Raw genomic sequence first — 25,420 nt, forward strand, 5'->3', positions numbered from 1 at the left:
GTTGGGGCACAATTTATGTTTAGTTAGGAGCGTAGAAATTTCAGTTTCTAAAAAGGAGATTTCATTCCGAGTTTGCTGTCGGCGGTGTGATGATTTACTAATGAGTCTACCCCTTATCGTGGCTTTGTGAGCCTCCCAGATAATACTGTTCACAACTTCATTAGACAAATTGAGTTCAAAATATTCTGATATAGGAGACCAAACATCCTGGAGAGTAGAAAGATCTAATAGTAGGGTGTCATCAAGACGCCAGGTTTTAGGTCTACTAGGAGAGTTACATAAGTCAAGCAGGATAACAGTTCCCATGTGATCCGTCCATGAGAGGGGTTTCATACCTGCATAGGAAGTCATGGGTGCAAGGGAGCGAGAGATTAAAATCAGATAAATTCTATCATAAATTTGTTAGGGACTGGAGAAGTGAGTATAGTCTCTGGCTGTAGAATTTTTAAGGCGCCACGAGTCCAGTAACAGGAATCTGTTCATACCATCACCAAGAATTTGAGCCGTCTATAGTACTTCTGATGAATGCTTAAGTTGTGTGGGAGCCTTTTTGTCAAGGGTGGGTCTAAGACGGCATTAAAGCCCCCACCAATAAGTAAATGGCCCTGATGAAACGATTCTATACGCCTAAATATGTTAGATAAGAAGCGTCCTTGCCCCCATATTGGGTGCGTATATTTTAACTAGAGTAATCGTCTCTACCCCAATGGTATCTAGTAGCATAAGGTACCTACAATCTGAATCCACTATAGACTTAGAGCGAACAAAGGGAACTTTGTTAGAAATTAAAATTGCTACGCCTCTTTTCTTGCATGGAGCCGAAGCAAAATAGGTTTGGGGTAAGCGCTTACCGCGTAATTGAGAGTGTTCTCTTGTCAAATGCGTCTCCCGAAGCATCACAATGTCTGCTTTTTCACGTCTACAGGTATCTAAAACAAGCATACGTCGCTTGTGGGTGTTGAGACCGTTAACGTTTAATGAGAAGATCTTTAGACCCATGGGGAAGGCCAGAAATGGAGAGCTTTAATATCCCGACAGTATTTCACATGACTACCATGGTAAGACCAGTCGAGGTGGGGAGGGGAAAGAGTAATAGAGTGGGAAGAGGAAAAAACAAAAAGAAAGAAAGGGAAAGATGACTGAAGAAAAAAGTAGTAAAGAGGGGCCTCAGTAGGCCAAATCCCTTTGAGAAATAGGCCCTATGAGAGGGACTATACATAACAGTGCAAAATAAATCACAGGTATAAACAAGGGAGTATATATGAGAACACAAAAGGAAAACAAAAATACCCCCGGGGGGTTGGGAGGGAGTGGATGTAAAGCTAGGGCTAGTAAGAAACCATGGGCCCTTAAATTGCAAAGTAGGTCTCCCATAATGGGAGATGTAGTGGTAGTGGATCAAAGACATGGGAATAGAAACACATTTAGCATAACAGATATAAAAAAATAGTATTGTCAATTAGAGAGGACAGAGCATTAAAGACAAACCTACAATCAAAATAATAATTCACAATTAGGAGCAACAAACTGGTCGTCAAACATTAACATGAGATAACCAGAAAAGGATACTGAAATATGGAGTTCCACACAGCAGCAACGCAGGTGTGGGTGCAAACTGTGATAACCAAGAAGGAGTGTGGAGGGTTAAAGAACACCATTCACTCCCACTCCAAATAGATGTTAGAAGACAGGGGCACTAAAGTCCCACATCATGGAGGAGCAGAATCGTTTTTCGGACCGTGGCGAACCTGATGCCATGTCGCCTGAGGACGATTGCGTTGATGTTTAGGAGATCCTGAAGGGGGAACAACTGTGGATGGTTCTGGAAGGATATCCAGATCCTCAAGTATTTTCTTGCCTTGTTCAAGCACTTTAGCTGTGCGGACATTGCTGTCTGCTAGAACCTGCAGCTGGAAAGGAAAGTTCCATCGTATTTCACATTATTTTGTTGGAGAATTCTTGTGATAGATTGAAGGTCTCTCCTTTTCTGTATGGTAGATGGTGACAGATCTTGGAACAGCTGAATATGCATATCTTTGTATGCAATGGTGGGAGTATCTCTGGTCGCGATTACAAGTTTCTTTTTCGTCCGATAGTAATGTAATTTAACGAAAATGTCTCTAGGTTGTTGGTCAGGAGGCGGTTTAGCCCTGAGCGCATGGTGCGCTCTGTCCAGAAGTAGCTCATCCTCCTGAAGGTCAGGGAGAATATGCCTGAAGAATTCCTTAATAAATGCAGGAAGGGTCATGGGAGAGATTGTCTCAGGGACATTCCTGACCCTAAGGTTGTTTCTGCGCTATTTTCTAAATCCTTGTTTTTCCTTTAGGTCAGTGATTTCCGACCTCAGGAGAGACAGCTCTCTGTCTACCGCTCCCTGGAACTGACATAGCTCATCTGTTTTGGACTCCAATGCATCCGTTCTTGTTCCAGTAGAAGTTAATTCTGATTTGAAATAGTCTACCGCTCTTTTGAGTTCCTGTTGGAATGTCAATTTTATCCCATCTACCAGAGTAGTGAGGACAGTGTGTATGGACGGGTCGATGTCCATCTCAGGAGGGGAATCAGGGGGGAGATGATCCACACGGCATGTAGCTTGAGACAATACCTTGGTTCTAGGAGTGAACAAAGAAGGAGTAGTCGTGACTGAGGCCTTCTGGTTCCTGTTGGACATACCAAAGTCAACACTAAAGCACCTAGAGACGAGAAATATGGATCCACGTGGAGAATGAAAAACTAAATATAAGGGCCACTGCAGAGTGACGTTAGTCCATCACAAGAGGAAGGAGCACCCTCACACACACAAAAGGAAGCAGGGACAAATGTGTGAAACCTGCACTACACCAGTATAACAAAACACAGGAACAAAGTCACAACGCTGTCCAGGGTGTAGGAAGATGCATAAATTCTTGCCCAGGAGGGTGATATGTTCCAAGCGAGGGTGCACAATTCGTTAAGCAAGCTTATAAGCACATAATGTGGGAGGTTAGAGGAGAGCACACAGTGACAATATTTTAAGTGGCGAGAATGTGATGAGCTTCTTTGACCACCGGAGGGATTCAGTATAGTAAGAGCAAAAAGACAGTAGTAGGGAGAGAATATGGGGTGGTCAGGGCATCACTGCGAGTAGGGGGAGCTTAGGAAAATTGTGTGTGTATCAGGAGCTCCAAGTCAATGCGTCCTAGTCTCGTGGCAGCACTGGTGTTGAGAAGGGTAGTGTGCTGAATTTCAAGGGAAAGGGCAATGATATTAGACGGTTCAGGGAAGTTATTACCATAGCAGTAGACTCATACTGCACATAGCAGGGGGTTCACTGTGCAGCAACAGGAGGCAAAAGCGGGACCCAGAACGTATGTTTGAGCAGACAATAAAAAGAGTAAAGATGTCTACTGGCCCCTACCGGCAGGCTGCACCCAGGGCAGGCCGAGGAGGCTGTAGATGTACAGGGCAAGGACGGAGCTTCAGGACCCACACAGCATAGCCTGGCTCAGCTCAGTCTCCATAAGCAGAGATCTTCAGAGCCAGCTGGAGGTAGGATGCACGGTCCCATGCTGCAGAGATCCCACTGTCATAGAAGCAGCTGCCGCCATGTGCCCGCTGCACTCCCCAGCTGATAGAGTGCAGGCCCCCGGCCGCAGGGGGAACACAACAGATTATTACAGAGAGAGGATGTTACCAAGGGGATTCCGGATTCGGAATAACCCCACCATTGGGAGGCACAACCCCGAGTTTTGCAGAAAATGAGCTGCAGTCCTAAATAAGGCTTCATTTGACCTTATCCTGCTTGTGGTTGAAGAGGCGACCAGAGAACTTGAATTAGTACGACACAAAATCACACTGTTTGAGGATGAATACTTACCCACCATTTCTGCTGACTCCTCTGGTGATTGGTTGATCAAACTTGCTCAGCAAGTGGACAAATATAAATCTGACCTCATAAAGTTTAAGACCAAAAAACATGACACTGTGGTTAAAGATTATGAACAGAACCAGGTGTATATTTGGGCGAATAATCCATCAGGCCCACAAAAATCCTTTCGGATACGGAAATTACAGAAGGAGACGCCGTTTCCCGGCGGAGGGGGACACTTCCAGTGGCGGCACTAATAGTGATTCTGACCAGCTCACAGGTAATAAAGGTAACTCAGCATCACGAGTCCCTTTGGGAGTACAAACCAGGGCCCAGCGAGAAAGCCCTGCAGAGCAAGAACGCAGCGCGGCAAACAGTGCCAGAGGGAGAGGAGGAAAAAGTTCAAAAACAAAGAAGTAATTTACAACCTTTCATCAAGGACATTAACAGAGACTGAGATTAATGTTTTGTCCAAAGGACTTAACTTTGTGCCGACAAATTCCCACAAGGTATTTCAGAGTAAGATTGATTTAAGCCGGTTTAACAGGCAATTGCGTTTGAAAGAATTCTTTAATGATAGATGCAGTGATGAATCTGTAAGAACTACTGGTTGTCCTGTTGTGGCCAAATCAGTGTTTGACCCATATTCTAATAATCCAGCCATAAAAACGTTCACCAAAACTATGTCTTGTTGTATTCATGAATGTGCTTTACAAGTTGACCAGTTTTCCTCAAACATAACTGCGGCTGAACGTAAAGCCTTAAAGGACTTGTCGGCCTATACTGATATCACTGTGCGCCCCGCCGACAAAGGTGGGGGCATAGTGATTCAGGATATAGCCGACTGTAAGGCTGAAGTATATCGTCAATTGAATGATGCTGATGTTTATGCTAAACTGTTAATGGATCCCACGCAGGAATATTTGCAGGAATTACCTGTGTTACTAGATCAGGCAATAGAAAGGGGAATTATTTCTAAACAAGTGTCATCAGCCTTAATTGTTCCTACGCCCCGCATACCAGTGTTGTACACGATTCCCAAGCTGCATAAGGATGCGGTACACCCACCAGGGCGTCCGATCATTTCAGCGAGAGAGTCGTTGTACTCACAGGTAGCAAAATACATTGATTATTTCTTGCAACCTGTTATTCAAAACCAGGCTACATACCTAAAAGATACTACCACATTTTTGAAGAAATTGAATGAAATTGTCATCTCTGCTGATCAATGTTGGCTCTGTACAGCCGATGTAGTAAGCCTATATACTAGTATCCCACATGAACGTGGCTTCCAAGCAGTTGAAACTTTAATCAGGGATAATACACACTTCACAGGCCCAGATGTTGATTTTTTATGTCTCTTATTTGGTTAACTTTACATCGAAATTACTTCCTGTTTAACAATGAATTCTTCAGGCAATTGCAGGGCTGCGCAATGGGTTCTTGCGCAGCTCCGGCATATGCAAATGCCTTCATGATGATTCAATAAAGCTTACCTTTAACATACAATTGGAAAGTATACATTTCTTAGATGTGAATATTACTAAAAACATAGATAAATTTGTCACCTCAGTGTACAGTAAGCCCACTGATGTCAACTGTCTTTTACAGTCATCTAGCCATCACCCAAGACCATTAAAAAATGGTCTTCCATATTCACAATATCTCCGCATTCACCGCATTTGCAGTGATGCGGATGATAAGAGAGAACAAATGCAGAAGCTGACCCACAGATTTTTAGAGAGGGGGTATTCAAATAAACTATTGCAGCATGCGATGACACGGGCGTTGAAAGAACCGTCTGTTTCGGTTTCTACGAAACCGAAAAAAAGAACCGATCAAGCTATGATCTGTGTTACTGAATATACCAACTCAAGTCACAAATTAATGGGCACGGCAAAAAGAATCTGGCCTATCATACAAACAGATCCAGATCTGTCCAGCTTGTCGACGCATAGATTGTTACCATGTTACAAGCGTGGTCGCAATATCCGAGACATGGTTGTTCATGCAGACATCTCACAGTTTTCCTCCAAGATCAATACCACATTTTTAACGAAAAAACCTGGCAATTATAAATGCACAGGCTGCACCACTTGCCTGTACTTGGAAACGGGTGATTACATTTTACATCCGCAATCAGGTCAGCGCATCATGATTTCACACGTATTAACTTGTACAAGCACATATGTAGTTTATTGTCTACGATGTCCCTGCGGGTTGTATTATATTGACAAAACTACCTGCCAATTTAAAGAGAGAATGACCCAGCATAGGAGTGCCATCAAACAAATCTTAGAAGGCAAACAGATAGATCAGCCTGTTGCTAAGCATTTCAAGGAACATAGGCATAATCTGTCATCCTTGAGGTACAAAATGCAGGACCATGTGCCGTTTTCCAAACGAGGGGGAGATAGAGCAAACAGTTACTTCAAAGGGAAGCGCGATGGATACACCATTTAAATACGGTGTCTCCCTTTGGCCTTAATGAGACTTTATCTCTCTCCTGTTTTCTATAACTGTTTGTACAAATTATTTATAATAACATTTTACCAATATATATGCTCGATTACCCCATGGATAATGGGGGTTGCAAGGTGTTATTATCATCTGGCAGACATGACACTGTTAGTAATGCATCGTTTATATCTTGTTAAAACTGAATCAAGAAGTATTTTATTGTTGAATATAAGTATCATGAAGTTGTTACAGTTGTTTATGTCATATTGTTACATATGTAGTTAGTTTGTAACATTGAGGCCGGATCTCTTCATGTATTCTGTAGATGTTTCCATGGTGATGTGTGAGATGACGCAACCGGATGTCCGCCCCCGGGGCTCCGGGGATCGTGCACGTGTGGTGATATGTGTGTGTATAAAGGTATGTTCATTTGTAAGATGTGTATTGCTTCTGATGACGGTTGAAATAAATCGAAACGTTAAGCGCAAGAAGGAATCTGTGGTCCTTTAGCTTTTGAAAAGTCCGGAAGTGCCGCCAATTTCTGTCTGTGTATGCTGTGGAGTTTCACTATGGATGGCACCAGGCAAGCTGTTTCTTCTTGATAGTGAGTGCCGAATATCCATTACACATATATATATATATATATATATATATATATTTATTCTAAATCTGTCAGCACTCCCAGTCTTCATTCTCTGCTTGTAGCTTCTAGGGGTTAGCCACCCCTTCTAGTGAGCCGCTTCCAGATTTCTATTTATTAGTCTACTAACTGATGCACCCAGTTTCATTTCTCCACTTGTTTCTGTGTCAGACTGCAATCTCATACACTGAAAATATGGTGCCAGCATCAAAGCTCCTGTGTCCATTCTACCACACCATAGTCAATTTTCCTGTAGTGGTGATGGGGGGATATAACATGTGCAGAGAGAGTTAAGATTTGGGTGGGTTATATTGTTTCTGTGCAGGGTAAATACTGGTGGCTGTTTTATTTATACACTGCAATTTAGATTTCAGTTTGCACACACCCCACCCAAATCTGTCTTTGCACATATTAGATCTCCCCCACTCCCTCCCTGCAGTGCACATGGTTTTGCCCATCTGCTAACAAATTTGCTGCTATGATCAAGTCTGAATTAGGTCCATGGGGGGGGTAATTGAGACCTGATCGTAGCAGCAAATTTGTTAGCAGTTGGGCAAAACTATGTGCAGTGCAGGGGTGGGGGGGGGGAGGCAGATATAACATGTGCAGAGAGAGTTAGATTTGGGTGTGGTGTGTTCAAACTGAAATCTAAATTGCAGTGTAAAAATAAAGCTGCCAGTATTTACAATATAACCCACCTAAATCCAACTCTCTCTCCACATGTTATATCTGCCCCACCTGCAGTGCACATGGTTTTGCGCAACTGCTAACAAATTTGCTGCTACAATCATGTCTGAATTACCCCGATTGTCCTTCTTTAATATGTTGCACAAATTGTTCTCATCCTTACAGAGCAAGTTATTCTTAACATTACTGTTTGGATATGTTTGTGCATAACTGCATTAATATACCTTAAATGACTAAAGTGTTTGTATGTACACACGGTGTACAGTATCTAGCAGTTGTTTGTTTATTCTTCAGAGAAGGCTGACATTTTCAATTATTTAAGATGGTAGTTTTCTCTTATATTACTCTAGTGCAGTGGAAAGCAAGAACTTGTATTATTGTCTTAATAGTCTCCCAGGCAATGCCGTAGACAGGCTTCATATTGGCAGATCTGTAGTTTGATGTCACACAATAACTGCTATTTTATTTTGTTATAGTATATCCATTACTTTAAAAGAAACGAAAAGACCAGAAATGATAGAGGTGATTTTAGCTGTTAAGTGAGGAACACAATTACATTTTTTCTGTAACCAAACTGCAGTTGAGATCAGGGCTAATACTGATATTGCGTTTTAACTTTAACAAATTACATTGTTATGTTCCTCATATGCAAAAATAACAAAAACAAAAAAAATGGTCATTTATATTGGCATGACACAATTAAAAACACAAAGCTAAGAACAAAATGTTTCAAGTAGGATTACTAGATTACAGCTTCCACAAACTAATTTTGTTAAAAACAACCTTGGCTGAGTTATCAGAAACTACATTATAGTTTATTAATTTACGAAGTCTGAAAAATCACCCTATACAACTAATAAAAGTAGCTAAGCCCTTGAAAGTTCTTCAGAACATAAAAAAATATGGTACGTTAACTCCAATATATAAAGCATCAAGTATAATAAAGACTAGACATGATCACTTTACAAAATAGCAAATTTTTTAACTCTATGATCAAATTAAAGATACAACTTCCAAAGTAATTGGATCTTATTAATAACTGTTTCAACTCTATAACTGAACTACAGCTTTCCCCCCGATTCTTTCAACCTAATTATATATTCCCATCAAAGGCAAACTCTATTATCAAGAAACGCTTCAAGAAAAATTCCTGTCCCAGATGATCTTTTTCTACTATATTATTATTATTATATAGAATTCAATCTTTTTTTTTTACGCATAGACTTAATTCACTACTTATTCAAAAATGTCCCACAAATTACATGCTCACATATCTATAATACCTAAAATAGGCATAGATCCCGAACACTGCACAAATAGACTCACCATATTTATTTTTTGTGATAGCAAACAGCATTGAAAACTTTTAGCAATTTAAAGGTCCTTCTTTGGACATTAATAAGCCCTGGAATGTGTGTACTTTTAATGGATAAAAAGAGTACTCCTAAATAAATCATATACAATAGCCGATAATAGTTTGAATGGATACTACAAAATTGTATAAAAGTGTCTATGGGTTTTTGTTAAGCAGTCTACTAGACAAAAGCAAAATACTCATCTTTTCAAAATCACCTGCTAACAGGTCAAAATAACCAATCCGTTTATAATAACTATTAAAATTAGGCAAGGATTTAACTTGTTGCCATTAATCTTTCACTAAGCATAAACGTTGGCCTTTACCAAAATGTTCATGTGAAATGCTCTATGTCCTTACATAGATATGAGTCTTACTCACTACGTTTTAGTTCAGTACAAAGTTGCACAATGTGCTGCAAGTGTCACACCAGAAAATATCCTTGTGCAATTTGATAACATAAATAAAATACTTTGGTGGTAATTCAGATCTGATCGTAAATGTGCTAAATTTAGCACATCTACGATCATTTACTTAGATATGCGGGGGAACGCCCAGCACAGGGCTAGTCCGCCCCGAATGTCTGGCTCTGCCCCCCCCCCCCACAAGGGTGCAAAAGCATTGCATGGTGACAATGCTTTTACACCCGACAATAGCTCCCTGTCTGCGCAGCTCCTGTGCGCTGGCAGGGAGCTACCCGCTACGTCCCGGGTCACAGCAGCTGCGTGTAATATCACGCAGCCGACACGGCCTGCCCCCACAACAGTCCAGAAATGCCTGCATTGTTCGGACTGTACTCCGCCAACAGCGTTCTAATGCCGTTGGCATGCCACACCCGCCTCACGACTGCCTCTGCCTATCAATCAGGCAGAGGCGATCGCCGCCCTGAGATGATTTTAGCATCTCACTGGGCTACCGGGGTGCGCGTGTGCACTCCACAAAAGGATTCAGACTGCGATCACTGCCACTGAAGCGATCCAGTATCAATTAGCCCTTTTTTTTAAATTTGGAGTAAATATGCATAGCCACTCCCCAACTATCACCTTGTCTTCTATGGTATATTTGAACATCCAAGTTCAATAGATGGATTTTAAGATGAAATAATGTACAGTATGCAGTCTAACCCAGCACTTATATGTTTTTCACAATTATTGGTTTTTGTTCAGTGAATATTCTTAGTGCTTTTGAATCCATGCTTATCTATAAAGAGAATGGTCAACATCTTGAAAACGTATAGACATCATTTCCCAGACACATATAAGGAGGGGTTCTAGTTGCCCAGCATTTCCCACTCCAGACAGTCTATTCTTTTTCCTGGACCAGACACTCTACTGCTTGTGGCTGCATCTATACATCAGTTTCTTTATTCTCTTTCCCACTGTATGTAATCACCTTCCCCTGCTGATTATAGGCCACCAGCTAAAAGGCACTCCATTCCACATGAAGAGTAAGCAAACCTCTGCACAGCTAAAGAAATATCAAAAGTGTGGGGCAAGGAAAGGGTCATGGATGGTGACATGGGCTTTTAAGTTAATGGTGATGATGTTGCTGGTTGTAGGGAAATAAGCCTAACTCAAATGTGCATGCTAGTAATTCATGACTAGTTACAGGTAGAGAAATCTATTATTAAATAAGGGTGCTATTAGACTGGTTGAGAAGGGAGATGCCTAGATATTCACTAAATTTTACACTTAATATTTCATGTACTTATCCCAGGGTTCCAAAATTCCAGGCTCCAGATAAGCAGCAACTGGTAATTAAAGCAACAGGACAGTCTGCCAAGAGACCTCATTTCTAGTCGGGTATTCCCAATTTTGATTGACTGTTCCCCTAAGTCAGGACTGCAAGAATATTTGGAAGCTATGCCCCGCTTCACAATGTACTGCTAATGAATAAGTAACTATACATACCTACTGTATATGTTGTGCATACTGTGTATTTGATATGATGAAAAGGAGTTTGAGAGTATCCTAGTACTAGCCAATCCACGTCCCAGACAATGGCTTCATGACATAATGCACTTTTTTTTTTAAATATATTTATGGCACAACGTGGTCTCATAGCCAAATCTCAAATTGTATAATATTCATCAAATACAATATGTAAGATTAAATAATGTTTGGTAATACAAGCCTCACGGGTAGTATTGAAAATAAGGAGGATATATCTGCTTAGAGAATTTTTATAGCCATATACTGTATTTTTCAAAATAAGTTGTAAGTTTATATTTTTTAAATCTGTTACAACATATACATTTTTTCTCGGTTCCTCAAATTTGAAAGTTCCAGTTTAAATTATTTACAGCACTATATCAAATAGTATATTGTGATGGCATTCATCCATTTCTACATCACATTTGTGTGGCAAGAGTCTGTAAGGGATGCAAAAGTTTTCATCGCCTGGTGGTAGGTAAAGCATACTGGCCTTTGAGAGGATATCAGTCCAATCCTTCATCTCTTTCTGAATTCCAGCTGACTGTGCTTCCCATAGATCAGCATTATATCTTTGATCTTCCTACTATCTCAAAGGTAAATAAATCCCCTAGACAAGACTATTCATCACCAGTGTCTATTTGCAATCACTTCAATACACAATCCTGGCTGCTGTTGGTGCCTCTACCCACATTGTAGATCCTAAACTTAATTTATTCCCACAGAGTGATAAAGTTCATGGAGGCTATAGACAGACGAACAGTGAGTGGGATGTAGTAAGCGTAACATGTGGTAAACACTGTTTACTGCATTTTCTTGATGTACTATCCCCCAGTCGGCAGGTGAGCACCGCGGCGGGGTTCACCAGCTTTTGCTGGCGAAACCCCATAGAAGACTGTGTGCTTCTCCTGATCGGATCCCTCCCAGCATGCCTTGTGGTCACCACCTGTCACTTTGCGCATGCGCAGGCTGACTCCCAGAAGTCAGGCTGGCACTGCGCATCGCGGAGGACAGCTCTTATCAGGAGAGCTGTCTTCCGCAATGCTAACCGCATATGTAAGTACATATGCAATCAGCATCGTGGCACAGGGTGGCGATGAACATTAGTACATCCCGCCCAATATGTTCAGTTTGATGTAAATGTGCACTAAGAACCGCATGTTATGTTCATGTTATATAGTATTTGATTACAGTCTCCTAGACAACAAGAAATATTTACAAAGGATTTTCTTATTTCAACTTGACACATGGCGTTACTGGTGATGCTACTGAAAGCTTTATTGTGTACATATATATTGCTAAATTTGACCCTTCTTATCAATGTCCTCCATCAGATGGAAGTGTATTGTAAGTAAAAAAAGGAAAAGTCAGATTCATTTTATTTTAGACAGACCTGCACTGCGAAATTATAAGTGAACACTGCATTTATCTTAATATTTTATGTTTGGCTTTCACCTTAGAATCAGTATTGCAGTACAGAGCTAGTTTTATTTAAGCCTTAAGATAAGATATAAATTTCAACTAAAAATAATCATCCACATCTAAAGAGTATAATAATATGTACCTTGCATTAAAATGCAAATATTGTTTAAGTACTGTAGATTATAACTAGAGATGTGCGGCGGACACTTTTCGTGTTTTGTGTTTTGGTTTTGGATCTAGATCCCCGCTCATGTTTTGGACCTGGATTGGTTTTTGCCAAACCACTCTTTCGGGTTTTGGTTTTGGATCTGGATGATTTTTGATTTTTTTTTTTTTAAACAGCTAAAATCACCGATTTTTGGGGTAATTTTGATCCTACGGTATTATTAACCTCAATAAGATCCATTTCCACTTATTTCCAGTCTATTCTGAACACCACACACCTCACAATATTGTTTTTAGGCCTAAAGGTTGCGCCGAGGTTGCTGGATGACTAAGCTAAGCGACAGGCACAAACACCTGGCCCATCTAGGAGTGGCACTGCAGTGGCAGACAGGATGGCAGTTATAAAAACTAGGCCCTAAAGTGCACATAATGCAAAGAAAAAAATAATAGGTGCAAGATGGAATTGTCCTTGGGCCCTCCCACCCACCCAACCTTATGTTGTATAAACAGGACATGCACACTTTAACAAACCAATCATTTCAGCTACAAGGTCTGCCACACGACTGTGGCTGAAATTATTGCTTTGTTTAGGTCCCCACAAAAAAAGGAAGCAATTAATCCCCCCACCAAAAAAGAAGCAATTAATCTCTCCTTGCACAAACTGTCTCTACAGAGGCAAGATGTCATCCTCATCCTTTGATTCCTCACCGCTTTCAGTTTGTACATCCTCATCCTCACAGAGTATTAACTTGTCCCTACTGGAATCTACCATCACAGGTCCCTGTGTACTTTATGGAGGAAATTGCTGGTAAAGGTCTTCATGGAGGAATTTATAATTAATTTTGATGAACATCATCTTCTCCACATTTTCTGGAAGTAACCTCCTACGCCGATCACTAACAAAGTTGCCGGCTGCACTAAGCACTCTTTGGGAGTACAAACTGGAGGGGGGGTCACTTAGGTAAAATAAAGCCAGTTTGTGCAAGGACCTACAAATTGCCTCTTTTTCCTGCCAGTATGCATACTACTGTCTGACGTGCCTGCTTGGATGCTGTCACCAATATAATCCTCCACCATTCTTTCAATGGTGACAGCATCATATGCAGTGACAGTAGACATGTCAGTAATTGTTGGCAGCTCCTTCAGTCTGGACCAGATGTCAACACTTGCTCCTGACTGCCCTGCATCACCACCAGTGGGTGGGCTCGGAAATTGTATCCTTTTCCTTGCAGCCCCAGTTGCAGGAGAAAATGAAGGAGGAGCTGTTGATGGGTCACGTTCTGCTTCAGTTGACAATTTTCTCACCAGCAGGTCTTTGAACCTCTGCAGACTTGTGTCTGCCGGAAAGAGAGGTACACGTAGACTTTAAACCTAGGATCAAGCACGGTGACCAAAATGTAGTACTCTGATTTCAACAGATTATCCACCCTTGAATCCTGGCAAAGTAAATGAAGGGTTCCATCCACAAGTCCCGCATACTTAGCGGAATTGCTCTGTCATAGCTCCTCCTTCAGTTTCTAAAGCTGCTTCTGCAAAAGCTTGATGAGGGGAATGACCTGACTCAAGCTTTCAGTGTCTGAATTGACTTCACGTGTGGCAAGTTCAAAGGGTTGGAGAACCTTGCACAACACGGAAATCATTCTCCACTGTGCTTGAGTCAGGGGTATTCCCCCTCCTTTGCTTATATCGTAGGTGAATTTATAAACTTGAATGGCCTTTTGCTGCTCCTCCATCTTCTGAAGTATATAGTGTGTTGAATTCCACCTCGTTAACACCTCTTGCTTCAAGTGATGGAAGGGCGGGTTCAGGAGTGTTTGCTGGCACTCCAGTCTTTGGCACGCAGTCGCTGAATGTCAAAAGTGGCCCACAATTTTTTGGGCAACCGACAGCATCTCCTGCATGCCCCTGTCATTTTTCAAAAAATTCTGCACCACCAAATTAATTGTATCTGCAAAACATGGGACATGCTGGAATAATGCATGCACAATATTGTTGGCATTGTCCATTATCACGAAAAACCCAGTAGAGTCTAAGTGGTGTATGCCATTGTGCGATGATGTCCCTCAGTTTCCGTAAGAAGTTATCAGTGGTGTGCTCTTATGGAAACCGGTGATACAGAGCGTGGCCTGTCTAGGAATGAGTTGACGATTGTGAGATGCTGCTACTGGTGCCACTGCTGTTGTTGCTGCGGGGGGCAATACATCTACCCAGTGGGCTGTCACAGTCAAGTAGTCCTTAGTTTGCCCTGCTGCACTTGTCCACATGTCCGTGGATTAAGTGGACACTCTGGTACAACAGCATTTTTCAGGTCAATGAGGTCACTTTTCTTAATGTCCCTGTATAGTCCCTGTATAGTCCGGGATTTGCTTTCTTATTAAAGTGGAATCTAGACAGGATTTGGTACCAGGGACACAGTAAGTCCATCAACTATCTAAATCCCACTGCACTAATGGCAGATACTGGATGCACGTATAACACCAACATAGTTGTTATGGCCTCAGTAATACGCTTTGCAACAGGGTGACTGCTGTCATATTTCATCTTCCTAGCAAAGGACTGTTAGACAGTCAATTGCTTAATTGAAGTAGTACAAGTGGTCTTTCGACTCTCCCTCTGGGATGACGATCGACTAACAGCAGCACAACAGCAGCAGCAGCAGAAGGCGTACCACTCAAGGATCCTCCGGAGGAATCCTGGTTAGGAGAGGACTCGTCAGTGTTGCCAGTGACATGGCCTGCAGGACTACCCATGTTCCTCAACATCAATTTCCTATTCAGTCAGGGAGTTGGTGGTGTGGCTTGCAGGAGCTTGGGTACAACAGGAAGAACGGATTTAGGTGTCAGTGGACTGCTTACGCTCTTACACAAAATTTCTGAACTTGACAATGACTTCTGATGAATGCGCTGCAGGTGACGTATAAGGGAGGATGTTCCTAGGTGGTTAACATCATTACCCCTACTTTTATGGATTGACAAAGGCAATACACAGCTTGACATCTGTTGTCCAGATTTGTGGAAAAATAATTCCGCACCGAAGAGGTGGCTTTTTTGGTATTTTGCCCAGGCATGACAATGGGTTTTTTCATCCCATGGCCAACAACTGTCTCCACTGGTGCCTTATTCAAACAAACCACATCACCATCAGAATCCTCATCGTCAACATCCTCCTCAGCCCTAGCTACACCAATATCCTACTCATCCCGGTGTACGTCTACAGTGACATCCTCAATCTCAAAATCAGCAACTGGACTGGTGGTGCTCTTCCCAGCACTTGCAGGGGGTGTGCAAATGGTGGTAGGAGCCTCCTCTTTCCATACAGTTTCGGGAAGGTCATGCCTAGACATCACAACCGTGGACACACTCGGACTCTCCTTGGGGATTTGTGATATCTCTGAACGCACAGTTGTTTTTTTCCTGTGCTTTAACAAGCTTAATTTTTTTAATTTTTTTAAAAGGGAGGCGGGCTTCTATTCTCCCTACAAAGATTTCTTGACAAAACTGGTATTGACATTAGTGGTCATTTGAAATTCATGTGTGAAGGAATTCATGAGACAACCCCTGTTCTATCTCTGCTCCCTTTTTAGCACTCTTCAGTCCCTGGGTTGCAGCTTTGTGGGTCTTCCAGGACAAGGTGCATTACTGCAATTCTTCTTCCACACATTGATGACAAAAGACACAATGGATTTAGGAACTTCCTAACATCTGTAATGCTTCTCACACATACAGATGTGTCCATATACACTTTTCCTGTATCCTGCCATGTATGGCATGGTTTGGCATGCCATATACTCAGAAATGTAGCCATGCTTTGTGATTTTTCTTAATTTGCTTCATTAATAAGCTACTTTATACATACAGAATTCTATTATGGCACACAAAAATTATAAAATTCATCCATTAACTGCATCTAGAAAATAGCTTACCCGTGCTATGCATGGCATACCAAATTGAGTAAATTAGAAAAGGTGTAAGTGGATACATCTGTACCTCCGATCGAGTAGCCATGCAATGATCCTCTTTTAAAACATGGTTAGCTGCTTCTGGCAAGCCATTCATTATCATTTGATCTAATCATTGTCCCTCTACCCATTTTGTAACTTCATGAACATGTGTCTGCTGCCAAAGCACACCATTTCTCTTGCATGGTGGCATCCAATCACTTTTGTCGACATAGTGTACAACAACATATTGTATTTATCTATTTGTCTTAAATGTAAGTTCAATTTGGTTGTTTAGAGGGTTCTACGTCCAAAACTAATTTCCACATAGAGGTCAACTTTTTTTAGGAAATTGCAAAGCTCCACAGACTACAAACACAGGGCACCCTAGGTTGCAGTCTCCAGTATTCAGGATGTGCCTTTGACTTCTTCCTCTTAGCATCCCCACCCCACCACAGCACATGGCACCAGAAGTTAAACCATTGGTGTGGATGCTATTTTAAAAAAGGAAACAGAACACCATACTGTACATCAGTTTCCAAAAAGCTAAAAAAAAAACTGAAGTAGAGCATGAAATATAAAGAAACAATTTATGCATTGATTTTACCTTGTTCATTTGGATGAGCTATTTTAGAGGACAATGATCGTAGAACAGCTACAGTGTATCCACTTGGTGCATGTAATATACCACCTATAAAACATGGAAAAACATATTTTGAGATGCACAATCACTTTCAACTACAAATATATAATAAAGAAATTATGTAAATAACTTTAGGAGCCCTTGATACAATATGAAATTGCTAATAGTACTGATTATCACTGCATTGTAGACAAAATGAAGACAAGAAAACCAACCAACTCCCCAACTTTCTCTAGGTGACGATAATGCAAAAATACAGCCAAGGACATGAAAGTAGGTAACTTGCCCCTAGGGAATACTTTCCTCATCTTCCAGAATGTACAAGGGACTGTTGAATTACAGCCACCCTCCCAGATCCTGTTTCTCTTTTTTTTGTGTGATGTGGACAGGGCCCTGATAATGAGATGTGTATCATCAATGCATAATCATGTCTACCTCACTTGCCATTCCAGGAGGGACAAAAAGTAGGTTAGTATGACTTAGGTTACATAGGCTAACCTATGATGCCTATATGAAAGGGCAAGACAATAACATGCGGATATGCCTTGGAGAAATATATTGATCTAGGCCTTCTGTCTTTGTATGATGATGGAACACCTTGAATATTCATTATAATTTATCTTTCTCATAACAGTATACAAGTGTACTGGCTGTTCACCTTTCCTTCATATTTGCAACATTTTTTTGTAGAGTTGAGCGAGTTCAGGTTTTACTTAGTTCTCAAAATGGCATCTTATTGGCTATCCAAAACAAGAGACATCCATGAGCCAATAAGATGCTGTTTTGAAAACCGAGTAAATCCGAGTAAAACCAAACCCGCTCATCTCTACTTTTTTGTGAATGTAAGTGGCATACCCTTTACTACTTTTTCAGTGGAATACCCTATCTGGGGCTGTAGATGTTATTCTGAATATAGTCAATTTCGGTCATTTAATTTTGCCTGCAAGATCCATTTAAAATGTGTTCCATTTAGTTCAGCCGATTAACCAAATTTAACAAGTTACAGAAGAGATTTCTTTTATACAAGGTCACATTTTCATTTTAATAGCTAGAATGATCATCAACTCAGCAATATTCATGATTGAGAAACAATGATACATTGTCACGAAGCTGATGTCAGCACAAAAGCTCAAGAGAGAAGCTGAAAGAATGATTACAGCCTTAAAAAGCACTGTGTTTAAAATGTACTGGCATAAATTCACCCACCATTAACCAGCCTTAATATAGTAAAAAGGAGGTAATAAAAATGTAATATTTGACATCACCGAACATCAGAAAGCTATTATGACTTTATTGCTATAGTATATTATAATAATAAATTAGAGTCCCAGGATTTTGGGAAGACACAAATCAGCAGCAGTCACAGTACATGTTTATGGGGTACACAAGAGGACTTACTATGCAGTATATAATATACTGTATGTTTATTCTAAATAGTAGGTTTTATAATCTAATTTATTGAATGTTTCTGAAATCTGTTTTATTTTCTCATACTGTATTTAGATAAAAAAGGAGCAGACTTGGTGAACCTGTGTGGTAGGTGGCTAAGCGTACCTGCATTATCTGCTGCTGTTGCCAGCTCCTGCCGGTCACTTCTCACTGCTGCTCTTCAGGATGACAGCCGTCTCTCGATGCCCAGTCTTTCCCAGCGCAGCGCGCCTCCAGACCTCCGCGTACAGCTCTTCACACCCACGCATGACACACTGCCTCCTGTTCCAAAGCCATGCTCTCTCTGTCTGCTCACTGCAGCTCTCCTTCCTGCTTCTCTCCCCACACAACATGGCCAATCAGAGCGCTCCCAGCTTCTCGCTCTGCAGGGATCCTGATGGAAAGCCCAGGGTCCTAGTGCTATACATATTCCTCTCCTGGTTGCCATAGTTGCTTAGCAACCAGTGTAAAAAGGATTTTAATCCTCACAGTGCATCTGCAACTGGTTTAACTGCAGAAGGGGTACCCCAAACGCGGGTATCACATGTTCACACGCTGAAATTATGCGTGTCCCCACGCATACTGTAATGGATTAAAGTCCTACACCACAGTCTTTGAACTCCCAATACATGCAAATAATTAGATGCCAACAAGTTAAACCTGAACAGTTATACCTTTCTACTTTTACTCTTGTTAAATAGCTAGGGTATGTCCATCCCAGGGACCCCATCCCTCCGCCACAGGACTCCGATCCCTCTGCGGTACGGGTTCTTCAATGGTGTACATGGGTGGTACTCTATATCACGGCGTGCGATCTGCAACGAGCATGTGGTGCACCTTTAACGCATCTCATTGATCTTCGTATAGCCTGCTGTATCCTGAAGGCGAATTCTTCTCCCGTTATGGTCCTGTACTCACTATCCATTACAGGCTTCTCTTCCGTGGAATGGGCCTCAGCCTTCTCAGCTGCCTGTGGGGTCTCTGCCTGGGGCTTGGGTTCAGACGATGGCATTGCTGGCTCCGGACTTCTGGATTCCACGGGTTCCACTATCTTTGTCATGGCCATGTGGACCACTGCTTCAGTGTCCCTTTTCTGGTCAGTCGCACCGGCATCTGTTTGCTCGAAATTTGCTGCACGGTAATCTGCGTCTTGCCTTTTTGGGATGTACTCTCGTTTTGGTTGAGGAGAAATCTGAGGCTTTATCACATTTTGAAGGCACTGCTGCACTGTCTCACTCTGACCTTTCACAACCGGTCTCTCACTTGTGTCAAGCATTTTCCTTTGCTTTGGGACTTCAGGTTCGGGTGGTCGGGGTATACGTTCAGGTCGAGGAGGATTGGTGTTAGGTCTACCGGTCTCACTATTACAGTCTCTTGGTTCCTCTCTGCTTCCGCTGTCCCAGTAGTCTTGCTGGTAGTAGAGTGGAGGCTTTCTATACTGCGGACAGCGCCAATACCGGTTATGCTCTCTGGCATGTCTGTTGCCTTGCACTGGAACGCCATTAGGACCTGTGACGTTGATGGCCTTAACGCCCCTTTTTCCATTGGTCAATTCAAATTCAACCCATTCCCCGCTACCTAGGCTTCGGAAGTAATTGTTCTGATGGGTCTTCTGAATGCCCGTATAGTGAACATATATGGTTCTCTTAGTGTCTGTTCTCCTTATGAAGCCGTAACCACGCGTTGCACTAAACCACAATACTTGGCCTGTCATCTTTCTTGTTCTGGTTCTTCGATCATCCCCACCAGATGGTACACCCATCACTCCGACTTGACTCTGCCACACCAGTCTTGGTCCTGCTTTCCTGGGTCGTTCCTTCCATGGTAGATCTACTCTCTCCACTCTTTCGGAGGTCTGTTGACATACAGTGCCTTTCGGAGCATGGAATTGATCGGTCAATCGTCGGCCCGATTCTCTTACTACATCCCAGCGAGGACGACTCTGCCAATCTTGCTTTTGACGCCATTCTATGAGGTATATTTACTAAGGTCACGATTTTGACCGAGATGCCGTTTTTTCTTCAAAGTGTCATCTCGGTAATTTACTAAGGAAAAATCACGGCAGTGATGAGGGCATTCGTAATATTTTGGAAGTCCTAGGAAAAAATCACGAATCAATACACCATCGGTCAAATACGCCTGCAATTTGGTAGAAATCGGGAATTTACTAAAAAGTGCAAAACACAAACACTGCCGACAATAGCCAAACACTGCCGTGATAAAATACAAATCGTGAAAAAGTGCTAAAAAAAACAGACCTACTTTTTTATCCCGTGTTTGTATAGGCATGCACGGATCCATGAGATCCGTGCATGTTTTTCAGTGGGAAGGGGGTGGAAATGTTCTAAATTTTCTGAAAAAATATTGCGTGGGGTCCCCCCTCCTAAGGCAAACCAGCCTTGGGCTCTTTGAGCTGATCCTGGTTGCAGAAATATGGGGAAAAAATGGACAGGGGTTCCCCCATATTTAAGCAACCAGCATCGGGCTCTGCGCCTGGTCCTGGTTCCAAAAATACGGGGGACAAAAAGAGTAGGGGTCCCCCGTATTTTTGAAACCAGCACCGGGCTCCACTAGCTGGACAGATAATGCCACAGCCGGGGGTCACTTTTATACAGTGCCTTGCGGCCGTGGCATCAAATATCCAACTAGTCACCCCTGGCCGGGGTACCCTGGGGGAGTGGGGACCCCTTCAATCAAGGGGTCCCCCCCCAGCCACCCAAGGGCCAGGGGTGAAGCCCGAGGCTGTCCCCCCCATCCAATGGGCTGCGGATGGGGGGCTGATAGCCTTTGTGAAAAGTGATTGATATTGTTTTTAGTAGCAGTACTACAAGGCCCAACAAGCCTCCCCTGCAAGCTGGTACTTGGAGAACCACAAGTACCAGCATGCGGCGGAAAAATGGGCCCGCTGTTACCTGTAGTACTACTACTAAAAAAATATCCCAATAAAGACATTACACACACACCTTGAAAGTATAACTTTAATACATCCATCCACACCTCCATATACACATACTTACCTTATGTTCCCACGCAGGTCGGTCCTCTTCTCCAGTAGAATCCATGGTGTACCTGTAGAAAAAATTATACTCACATAATCCATGGTTGAAGGCTCCTCGGTAAATCCTTTTGTAATCCACGTACTTGAAAAAATAAAAAAACGAATACCCGACCACGAACTGAAAGGGGACCCATGTTTTCACATGGGCCCCCTTTCCCCGAATGCCAGAAACCCACTCTGACTGATGTCTAAGTGGGTTTCTTCAGCCAATCAGGGAGTGCCACGTTGTGGCACCCTCCTGATCGGCTGTGTGCTCCTGTACTGTATGACAGGCGGCACACGGCAGTGTTACAATGTAGCGCCTATGTGCTCCATTGTAACCAATGGTGGGAACTTTCAGGTCAGCGGTGAGGTCACTTTCGGTCAACCGCTGACCTGAAAGTTCCCAGTGTTTTACAAGTCACTCACGTAAAACACTGCCAAAAAAAACGAATGACATCGACATCGGAAAACCCGAAAATGCAGAATACGGCAGCTTAGTAAATTAGTCGTAATCAATTCAAAAAGTTGCATATTTACACTTTCGATGTCATTCGTGATTGAACTTTGACCTCAAACAGGAAAATACGAATCTTAGTAAATTTACCCCTCTGTGTCTATTCCTATCTTGGTCCCTGTCCTTGACGCTGCGCAGTAAATCCTTCTCTCTGGATGAGGTTTCCTTAGAGTGCATGAAACTGTTCAATGCTGTTTTAGCAGCTTTTCCTTTCTTTTGTGTTCCTGGAGTTAGTTTAACTTTATACTTATAATTGGTCATAGCAGTTTAAGGTGCACAGACTGGCACAGAGAAAAGCAGAATGTCTTCTGGGTCTGGCTGTTCCGTCAGGGAGTCCAAAAGATTCTCGGCTTCCTCTGATCCAGGAGCTTCCTGATCCGCATCATCCTTGTCATCCTGCTGCTCCTCTAATGTAATGTCTTGTAAATCTTGTGTTATAAAGACCTCTGTAAATCCAGACCCATCTTTCTTCATAGGCCCACTTCCACCTTTTCCCTTATGTGGCTGTTTCTTTGCTATTTCCTCCTTTGTCTTTCCTTTCTTTCCCTTTTTTACCTTCTCTTCCTTGCTGGACCCTGCGGACCCGAGCAACTGCATAATAAGTTCTCGATCTTCATCATCCTGATCTTTGTACTTCTCTTTCATTTTCTTCATTTTACTCTTTTGTCCTCTTTTCAATGGCTGCTGCAGAGCACCCCCTTGTGGTGCACTCTGGGGTACACAGATGGTCAGTTTCTATTACAGGGATTATGAAAGCTGAACAAGCTCTGTCTTGTACAATTTGAATGCACCATGTTTCAGGTATTGTTCACCTTAAATATGAATAGTGGACAATCTGTAAAGCCCAGTACCCACGGGCCAAAGCAGGAGAGATGTGTGCTGAGTGAACCGCTCAGCACACATCTCTCCTGGCGCTCAGCACAGCGCGATCTGTGCTGAGCGTGCGGGGGGAGACGGGGGGGGCGGGGGGGCACTCATTTCACCCAGCGGGTGAAGTGAGCGACCCGCTCGATTGGCCTGCATGCAGGCCAATCTAGCAGCAGTGATAGCGATGTGTGGGGCCGCACATCGCTATCGCTGAGGGGGCTACACACGGAGCGATCATGCTGATATTCTAAGCAATCTAGTCAGATTGCTTAGAATATCGCTCCGTGAGTACCCCCCTTTACTTTGCTCAATTGCAGTTAGCAAGGCCTCGGCTCTTATCTTCTTTCTTTTGATGGTCAAAAAAGAGCTCATGAAATAAGCTTAATTTGAACAGTGTTCATCTTTTTTAAGTTCAGAGACTATTCTAAATATGAAACTGTATCAATAAGTTGATCTAAACTTCCTATTGTCATCAGGATACCATAAGAGTATATTCAATTTTTAATTATTTTAGACCAATAAAGAGAAACAAAGATAGAAGATGTAGCAATCAGGAAACTATACTGCTCAAAAAAATAAAGGGAACACGTAAACAACACAATGTAACTCAAAGTCAATCACACTTCTGTGAAATCAAACTGTCCACTTAGGAAGCAACACTGATTGACAATCAATTTCACATGTTTTTAAACAAAAATGGAATAGACAACAGGTGGAAATTATAGGCAATTAGCAAGACACCCCCAATAAAGGAGTTGTTCTGCAGGTGGTGACCACAGACCACTTCTCAGCTCCTATGCTTTCTGGCTGACGTTTTGGTCACATTTGAAAGCTGACGGTGCTTTCACTCTAGTGGTAGCATGAGACGGAGTCTACAACCCACAAAAGTGGCTCAGGTAGTGCAGCTCATCCAGGATGGCACATCAATGTGAGCTGTGGCAAGAAGGCTTGATGTGTCTGTCAGCGTAGTGTCCAGAGCATGGAGGCGCTACCAGGAGACAGGCCAGTACATCAGGAGATGTAGAGGAGGCCATAGGAGGGCAACAACCCAGCAGCAGGACCGCTATTTCCGCCTTTCTGCAAGGAGGAACAGGAGGAGCACTGCCAGAGCCCTGCAAAATGACCTCCAGCAAGCCACAAATGTGCATGTGTCTACTCAAACGATCAGAAACAGACTCCATGAGGGTGGTATGAGGGCCCGATGTCCACAGGTGGGGGTTGTGCTTACAGCCCAACACTTTGCAGGACGTTTGGCATTTGCCAGAGAACACCAAGATTGGCAAATTCACCACTGGCATCCTGTGCTCTTCACAGATGAAAGCAGGTTCTCACTGAGCACATGTGACAGATGTGACAGAGTCTGGAGACACCAAGGAGAATATTCTGCTGCCTGCAACATCCTCCAGCATGACTGGTTTGGCAGTGTGTCAGTAATGGTGTGGGGTGGCATTTCTTTGGGGGGCCGCACAGCCCTCCGTGTGCTCGCCAGAGGTAGCCTGACTGCCATTAGGTACCGAGATGAGATCCTCAGACCCCTTGTGAGACCATATGCTGGTGCAGTTGGCCCTGGGTTCCTCCTAATGCAAGACAATGCTAGACCTCATGTGGCTGGAGTGTGTCAGCAGTTCCTGCAAGACGAAGGCATTGATGCTATGGACTGGCCCGCCCGTTCCCCAGACCTGAATCCAATTGAGCACATCTGGGACATCATGTCTCGTTTCATCCACCACGCCACGTTGCAACACAGACTGTCCAGGAGATGGCGGATGCTTTAGTCCAGGTCTGACCATCCTCAGGAGACCATCCGCCACCTCATCAGGAGCATGCCCAGGCGTTGTAGGGAGGTCGTGCCAGGTCATACAGGCACGTGGAGGCCACACACACTACTGAGCCTCATTTTGACTTGTTTACAGGACATTACATCAAAGTTAGATCAGCCTGTAGTGTGTTTTTCCACTTTAATTTTGAGTGTGACTCCAAATCCAGACCTCCATGGGTTAATAAATTTGATTTCCATTGATAATTTTTGTGTGATTTTGTTGTCAGCACATTTAACTATGTAAAGAATAAAGAATTTAATAAGAATATTTCATTCATTCATATCTAGGATGTGTTATTTTAGTGTTCCCTTTATTTTTTGAGCAGTGTACAAACAAATCAAACATAAATAAATAAATAAATAAATAAATAAATATATAATATTATTGCATTAGCCATTTAAATTACTAAAACATAATAGGTGATTTTCTGATAACCAAACACAAAAAAGATGCCTCTCTTTAAGGTTTTTGCCAATTTGTGGACAAATATATGTGTACACTAAAAACTGCATATGTTTACTCAAGGCTTTGTTTATGTTGAAAGCCACGTTATCCAATGTATGCTCGCCAAAGATTCAGTCTGAGTTGCCCTAAATATACAGTAGCTGCAGTTAAGCTGCTATTCTGTGAGTAAAATGTGTACAGTAGGCTAGCCTAGCCTACTG

The 25,420-nt window shown here is 42.5% G+C and overlaps 1 protein-coding gene across 1 annotated transcript in view; it reads right to left on the reverse strand.

The window, feature by feature from the left end:
* The window catches only part of LOC134910984 (proton-coupled folate transporter-like), a 668,553-nt gene that overhangs the window by 103,932 nt on the left and 539,201 nt on the right, over positions 1-25,420 (reverse strand). Inside the window, exon 7 of the mRNA XM_063919378.1 lies at positions 17,051-17,134. Coding sequence (XP_063775448.1) covers positions 17,051-17,134 — 84 coding nt within the window. The remainder of the gene's footprint in view (positions 1-17,050; positions 17,135-25,420) is intronic.

Source organism: Pseudophryne corroboree, chromosome 4, assembly GCF_028390025.1.
Source record: "Pseudophryne corroboree isolate aPseCor3 chromosome 4, aPseCor3.hap2, whole genome shotgun sequence".
Taxonomy (NCBI): Eukaryota; Metazoa; Chordata; class Amphibia; order Anura; family Myobatrachidae; genus Pseudophryne; species Pseudophryne corroboree.